The sequence below is a fragment of the Dermochelys coriacea genome, chromosome 8 (genome assembly GCF_009764565.3).
Source record: "Dermochelys coriacea isolate rDerCor1 chromosome 8, rDerCor1.pri.v4, whole genome shotgun sequence".
Classification (NCBI taxonomy): domain Eukaryota; kingdom Metazoa; phylum Chordata; order Testudines; family Dermochelyidae; genus Dermochelys; species Dermochelys coriacea.
The window spans coordinates 44,061,551-44,069,706 of NC_050075.1; the positions used below are offsets into that span (position 1 = coordinate 44,061,551).

The window sequence follows — 8,156 nt, forward strand, 5'->3', positions numbered from 1 at the left end:
CAATCGGCATAGATATTGAAAGATTTTAAGTTGTAATTTAAGGAAAACTTATGTATAAGCTTCTCCCAATTACTCCAAATACTTCAGCAGCAGTTTAAACTACCCCCCCCCCTTTTTTTTAAATAAAAAATGACAAGGAGCTTAGTAACATGATACTAGAAGAAGATATACATTTAACTAAGCTCCATTACTGCGCTGGGTATCTTTTTTTTAAATTAAGTTCGCTCTATGTAAGTAGATATGCATGCATTCTTCCTATGAAACTCTGTTATAAACAGACAAGCATACAGTCCTACAAGATGATACATATGTGTAGTTAGAAGGCTGAAGAGAAAAACTATGGCATAGCATACTGAGGAACAGTTTGTGAGCATGCAAATAAAGATTGTCATAAGGCATACACACAAGGGAGGCCAAGTGAAGGTTGCATGAACAAAAAACTTTGGTACTTTCTGATATTTCAATGCTTAATCATGAAACTAAAATTGTCATTTATTTTTAAACAGAATTATTACACAGTGTTCAAACCACTAAGCAGCAACTAGCTCTCTTCAGACCTCCATCCAGCTGGGAAATTAACAACCTCCTAACAGAGGCCATAAATTCAAGACATCGCATAATGGTGGGATGTCCCCAGATCACTAACTTTTAGAAGTTGTACTAAAACATGCTCAAAGGCAAATTTGACAATATTCACAATTTTAACTAATTTTTTAAACCTGTCAAAGAAATAATTTCTGATAGAAAACTAACAGGCCATGTTTTAATGTTCTCAGATTTGAGTTACTGGCAAAGTATGATCAGTTTTTGTTGTTTAAATGTAAGGCGTATATTTCCCTTTCCCAAGCAACTTAATAGTTCATGTAATTTTCCTCAGATGTTTTCAAGAAATTCACCTTCACACAGACAGAGCCAGGCACTTTTATTCAGGCCAACGGGAGAGTAAGAGAAAGTTATATTTAATAATAGATGTTGCACTCTCTCATATATATTATATATTTTACACACACACACACACACACACACCCCCCTACCTTGTGACAACCAAATGACACACCAGTCAATTGACTTTTCAACAGGTCTTTGTTTCTTAAATGAAAAGGTCAGAACTCAGCCAATCAAGTGATACAACTAATTGTTGGAGATGCTACTTAGTTTCTTAGGATGGGGATCATAAATTTAAAACAACCTAGCTCCAAGATGCTATTTTAAAGATGCATTTATCACCACTTCATCCAAATGTAGAAATTAAAATCAATGTTTTAAAATAAACTTACTTGCATGTTTGTCAGCCAGTACAATAAGCGTACTCGATATGTCCCTTCTTCTGTAGAAACACACCACCTTTGCTTCCACATTTCCATTGGCTGTCTGTAACAGAGAGTAGAAAAATTATTTTTGGGCATAAATAAAAAATGATCTCAAACTACTACACTAGAAATCCATTGAAGTATTTAGAAATTTTAGCCATAAATACACCAATCAAACACATGAACTTGCTACAAATAGAATGCATTTCTATAGAAAACGAAACACTAAGCAAGTGTTCTGCAGTTCTACAATACTGAAAAATAGAAGTTACCATACCAGAACAGAATTGTTCTAAATCCCATTTCTTGCTCTCAGTCATGGTCTATACTGGATGGTACAGAGGAAGAAAAACAAGATCTCACAAGACTTCTGAGAAATTAGACTGGGCTGTACACAAAGGATGTCAGCAGGAAACACCTTCCTGACCTCATACCCACTTATCTGAATTGCCTGAGGCAGGCAATTTTAATTAATCTTATCTGTAGATTAAGCAAGCATTTAACCAAATGGACCGGATGACCTTATACAGGAATGAAGAAAAAAAAAACCTACACAGGATCAGATTTTGATCCTGTCTCAAACATAGTAGAACCTTATTCCACAAGTGTCCCCTTTACTCTAAAAACTGATCCAGTACCTGGTGTCAGGTACTATTCAATAGGAGTAAGGAGATCAGAATCTGGTCTTTTCTTTGTAATTCCGCTTCTCCGGCAGAATTGTCATGCCTAGGTCTCAGGGCAGCAGTTTCAATAGGAGAGCAAACCAGACTCACACTGGGGATTGCACATTGCCTCAGGAGAATAATTTACCACTCTTAGAACTTTCCAGTTTGTTTCTAATCTAGTTGGAACCAAAAGCTTCCCAAAAAAAGGTTAGCAAATCCAAGTAATTGAGAAGTTAATGCCTCAAAAAAGTACAATAAAAAAATTCAAGTTGCAAAAAAGATAACTCACAATTCCAAAAGGTTCCCCTCTTCTGTCCCTTCAGAGTTTGAAGGGTTAGAAAGAATCCGCCAAGTTGATATCACATGTGCAAGATTCTCCCAACTGAAGAGTAAGTAGCTCAAGGGAAGATCCAAAAAGAGCAACAATAAAAATGCAACAGGCAGCAAGATTTTTGTCAATGCCAACTATATGAAAAAGGGTGAGTCTTTGTATTTTTGTCTCGTTTTTCTTAACATAAGGTAATATACCTAACAATTTTTGAACGGACTGTGTATTTCTGTTTGTAATAAATAGGCTTGCTCGCATAGTTTTATCTATTTGCATGAACTCTGAGCAGATCTTAATTCTCTTGTAGACTTCTTGCCAAAATGCCTGAATGATGAAAACAAAACAAATTACAGTATGCCAGAGCAGTGCACTGATGAGTTCTGCAAGATTTAGATTTAATTCTCAAGGCTGCTTGGACTGGCAGTTTGGGGAACAGAGTTGTAAAAGCCCACCCAGAAAACCAAAGGTGAATGAGGAGTGACATTCCACGCACAAGGAAATAAAAGTCCAATATATAAGGTAGCAACTAAAACAATGGTGGAAAGACAACAATCAAGATCTTTAATTTTATCAAATGATCAGAATTAGAAACATCAGGCAACACTTATGTGCACACATACAAATGTTTCCAATCAGAGGCACAGTGGTCTCTGGTGCAAGGTTTGAAGACTTTGACCAAGTTTATCTCAAATATTTAACAGTTCTGGATTATTCTGAAAATGTGAGGACCCATAATCCAAGACACAAAATGGCAGATTTCTAGATCTGGGTTAAGAATTTGACCCTCTTTGTAAGACTGGGAGAAAGGTTCCCATGAAACTGCCAATAGGTCCAAATACCACGCTTGGTCTGGAGCCATTTACTTTCCTAAGAACTAGAAGCATTCATAGGAGTGTTTCTGGCTTGTTCAGAAGCTGCAAGCAGGGACTTTCTTCCCAGACCAGAAGATCACTGTAGGGGAAGTCAAAATGCCCACTGTGATCATGGGAGACCCTGCCTACCCCATAATGAAGTGGCTTATGAAGCCATACATGGGCACCTTGACATGCAAGAAGCAGTTCAACAGCAGGCTGAGCAAGTGTAGAATGACTGTTGAGTGTGCTTTTGGCCGTTTAAAGGCCCGCTGGTGCTGCCTATATGGGAGGCTGGACCTGGCCGATGACAATATTCCTATGCTTATAGCCGCGTGCTTTACGTTCCGTAATACTTATGAAGGGAAGGGTGAAAGTTTCACTCAGGGCTGGACTGGTGAGGCTTAGCATCTGGAGGCTGAATTTGAACAGCCAGAGACCAGGGCAATTAGAGGGGCACAGCACGGGGCCACAAAAATCAGGGATGCTTTGAAGCAGCAATTTGAAGCTGAAAGCCACTAATATTTGTTGCTATGCTCAGGCGTGCAGTGCTTGTAATGCTAGGACGGGATTGTGATTGCTGCAGACAACGCACTATGAAGGTTTAAGAAAATTAAGAAAACAGGGCTCTGTTTGCTTTCAATTAATGGAATAAAGATTGCTTTCAAACCAAAACAATTCTTTTATTAAAAAATAAGTGGAGAAGAGACAACAAAACAAAAAACCATCAGCACTGAGGGGAATGGGGGAAGGGAGGCAGGGTCCCAGGAGAAGGTGGGGTCCCGGGACGGTTAATGATTTGTATATGTCCAGGTATTATATCCAACCTTCTCCTTTGGAGTACAGTACAGCGGGTATTGTACTTCAGCAAGCTAAACTGCAGAGGGATGGATGTTGAGTTCAGTGGGTATTAGGAGTCCACAGTGCTGGACTGTAATGGGGGAAGACTGGAATGCCGCAGGTACTGACTGGAACCAGGAGGTTGATAAGAGTGTGCTGGCGGTGTCTGCGGGACGTATGGGAAAGAGTTTCGTGACAGCAGCTGCAGGGGAGGGCAGGCGCAAAGCAGCTGGGTTTGCAGTGCTAGTAGCACCTGGAGCCGCTCCAGGGCTTCGTTCTGACACGCCATGTTCTCCATTCGGTCCATCTTCTCACTGTCCCACTACTCCTTCAATTCTTATTTTTTGGCCACGGACTGCATCATAACATCATGCAGAAAGTCCTCTTTAGTTCTTTGTGGCCACTTTCTAATTCTGCACAGCCGTTCAGCCAGCAACAACAAGGAGGGAGGCTGGGCTCCTAAGGTCATATCTGTGAAGCCAAATTGCAACATTTTACAGCAGCAGTATTGTTTGCAACACAACAACCACTGATTCAGTGATTTAAAACACAGCCACTATTCACATACCTGTCACTAATTGGCTCACCCCAGGCAAGCATACATGAGCCACAAGACCCCCGAAATGGTGAGTAACCGCAGGGGCAAAAATCAGTGTTCCAGGACCCTGCTGTACACTGGGCACGTGGCTCTTGGGGACAGCGAACACTGTATGGGGGTCCTTATAATCATTACTGTCCCCACATTTTAAACAGGCCATGTTCATTATGGAGGATATCTTGCTGCTGAGTGTGAGCAAGGCAGGGTCTTCTCCAAGACTATGGCTTCCACCCTGGCCCTTATGTGGCTTTCCTTTGTGCAGCAATGGTCCCCCACTCTGCACCCTCCCGTGACAGCAGAGTGGCATGGGAAAGTTAACTTTAATGGGGCAAGAAACAAAGCAGCTCTGCCAAAGAACCTGCAGTAGTAGATTGCTAGCATCTCCATGAGAGTTTCATGGAGACCTCTGAGGCAGATTCCCGTGAAGTGAGGGAGTCAACACCCTGTTCCACCGCTCAGATTAGGCATGTGGTGGTATGCGCATCATACAGACAAGCATGCTTTCTGCAACCCTCCTGCCCCAACTCCTCGCTTCAGCGATTCCCAAAAATCAAAGCCACTTACCAGGGGCCGCCTCTCCTGTTTGTGCTTCACCAAGTTCTGACTGCTGTGACTGGCTAGCCTCCTCCGGGGTAGAGAAGAGCTTCTGGCTGCATGCATATCTGACCTCAGAATTTCTCTCTGCCTCCGGGTCCCCCTCCTGCACCACATCTTCATCCAAGATTTCCTTCTCCTGGCTCAGTCCACTCTCAACTGGCATGCAAGACACCAAAGCATCCACAGTGGCCTTTGCAGTGGAGGTGGGGGTCACAGAGTATTGCATCAAGCTCTTTGTAGAACTGGCAGCTCATGGGTGCAGCACTGGAGCGGTGATTTGCCTCCCGCGCCTTGTGGTAGTCATTCCGCAGCTCCTTCACTTTGACCCTGCACTGCAGTGTGTCCCGGTCATGGCCCCTTTCTGTCATACATTGTGAAATCTGTCCATAGGTGGTATAATTCCCACAGCTGGAGCACAGCTGGGGCTGGACAGGCTCCTCTCCCCAAATACTGATGAGGTACAGCAGCTCAGCTTTGCTCCAAGCCTGGTGCGTGGAGCAGGCATGGTCACCTGGAAAGATACGCTGAGACCACTGCACGCATCACCAAGCAAACAAGAAGGGGACTTTCAAAATTCCCAAGGAATTTAAGGAGTGGGGCTCACAGTTGGTCACCTGAGGGCAGGGCAGTAGAGTTCAAATTGATGACCAGAGAAGCAAGAACAGGCATTGTGGGACACCTCCCAGAGGCCAATTGCAGCACTGTAATCAATCAGGGTGTCTACACTGGCACCGCAGTGCTGTAGCCCCAGCGCAGAAAGCTCTACATCTCTCATCAGGGTGGTCTTTTTACAGCGCTGCAACTGTACAGTTTCTGGTACTAAGTGGCTTGGCAGTGAGTACACCTCGGGAGTTACAATGCAGAAAAGCTGCTTTACTGCGCAGAAGTTTACCAGTGTAGACAAGGCCTTTGATAACCTCCTCAGTATGTGCTCAATGTGGTGATCACTGTGTCCCCCATGGAGGGGACACAAACTTCCTCCACAGGAAACCTTACTCGGAGTTAAATCTAAAAAGTAGGGACAGCAGTCGAGGGCTTCAGAATAGGCTCTCTGTGCTGAAATTCATCCTCAGTACCAAAGGATTCAGATTCCTTTCTCCGGCCCCCGTACAGCCTTTCATCTGTTCTACTGGAATGGCAGTGCCTATCATGCTGCTTTTTCATCTCCAAGCAAAAAAGTGTTCTGAGGACTAAGAACGCCAAAACAATATACCAGCTCCAGGGACCATGAGAAGAGAAAGATTTCAGCTGGTTTACTTGAGGATCTGGTCTACTTCTTCCTCATAAGAGAGGCTCTCAGGGAGTTCAAACCATAAGGCTCTTCATCCTCTCTCCAGGCCAACTAATATTTCATCTTTGGATCAAACAATCACAGTACCAAGAGTTTAAGAACTGCAGACTAAACCTTGCTCGATAGGCCAAAGTGGGAGGGTAGGGTCAGGATAACTTTCAGTTGGTGTTCTCTGGCCTTTGCAGACAGCACGTGACAAGCACTTCTTGAATGAGTGACTGCCCCCCAGATACTCCAGGCAATGATCAGGTGGTATAATATTTTGTAGTTGCTTGCAGCTTAAAAAAAGATACTGCAAATTATTTCAAACGGATAAAAAGGGAGGTAAAGTAGATTAAGTTATTTTCAAATCAAACATCAGAAAATACAGTCAACAGTTTCAGACACCAGGGAAAAAACATTAGCACTGCATTACCTTATTGAGTTCTTCTATTCTTCGTATCAAGTAAGGGTTACTTGAAGAATTTTCAAAATAGACATAATCTGAAAAAATACAGAAGGAAAACAAAATTTAAGAAGTATGTTTTGCTTCAAAGTATAAACACTTGAAATGGCATTGCTTAAAAACCCCCAAATACACAAAATGACACTGCACTACTTTCATTTTAGCAGCAAGCACAATTCCAGTGACCCATCTAAATCCAGTAACTGAAGATTATACATGATGTGAAGAGATGCATAATCATAATCCAGTCTAACTTCACATAACATTTAATATAAGAAACCAGCAATAATGACATTTGAAGGCTGTAAAATCCCTCCCTCAAAATGGGGTAAGTTACATAAGAAGTTCTCTTGCCACCTGTGCATTCAGAAAGCAATGTTTAAGATATCTCCCTGTGATAGACCACGTCCCCACCTACAAGTCCCTTTACTTGCCTCCTCTCTCTTTCCATATCAAGTTCTAGCTTTGTCCTTGACTTCAAGACTTGGTTTAATTCTGTCCCCCAGCCTGTCTCATCTTCTCTCCCATTTGCTCCACCTATGAATAATGCCTCATTTCTCTCGTTCTCTTTATCTGATTCTTATTTACCCTTATTTCTATGCCTGAAACTGCCTCTTTAGCCACAGACACCCCCTCCTTCCTAATCTCTCACCAAAATTTGTTTCTTCTGTAAACCCCATAAATGTAAGACAGGTCAGTAAAAGTGCTATCACCATGTATAAGACTTAATATTAATCCCCCATGGGAGGGCGGCATGGGAACGCCTAACTCTAAGATCGAGTAATAATAGCCAGCTCTTATAAAGCACTTTTCATCAGTAGATTCAAATCTCTGAATAAAGGAGGTTAGTATCATCTCCATTTTACAGATAGGGAAACTGAGGCACAGAATGAGCCAAAGACCTGACCAAGGTCAGACAGTGGGCCAGTGGCAGAGCTCGGAACAGAGCACAGGTCTCCTTTGTCCCAGTCCAGCAATCTGTCCCCGAGGCAAAACTTCTCAGCACCGTACGTTTAGAGAGTTCAAGACAGGGACTGTCTCAAAGACCTTGTGATTTAAGACAAAAATATATGAAAGGTGGGGGAATGGGATACAATCAAATATACTTAATTGTTATATGCTACTTTAAGTTTAGCAAATCACATAAATATACTTTAAGTGCCTGTAAGACAGTGAGCTCTCTCATCAGCCCACACGCCAAAGAACACTCGCCAGCTATAGGATTCCATTT

General features: G+C 42.5%; 1 protein-coding gene across 8 annotated transcripts in view; it reads right to left on the reverse strand.

The window, feature by feature from the left end:
• MTA1 (metastasis associated 1) overlaps window positions 1-8,156 on the reverse strand; it is a 162,935-nt gene that overhangs the window by 106,436 nt on the left and 48,343 nt on the right. For 5 of the 8 annotated variants that reach the window (XM_043520611.1, XM_038414405.2, XM_038414406.2 and 2 more), the window contains exons 2-3: window positions 6,896-6,963; window positions 1,278-1,371 (exon numbers count right to left, since the gene is read on the reverse strand). In XM_043520611.1, the coding sequence (XP_043376546.1) occupies window positions 1,278-1,371; window positions 6,896-6,963 (162 nt within the window). Of the gene's footprint in view, window positions 1-1,277; window positions 1,372-5,156; window positions 5,583-6,895; window positions 6,964-8,156 lie in introns of those variants that run through there. The other 3 variants (XM_043520610.1, XM_043520609.1, XM_043520612.1) reach the window with 1 other exon arrangement.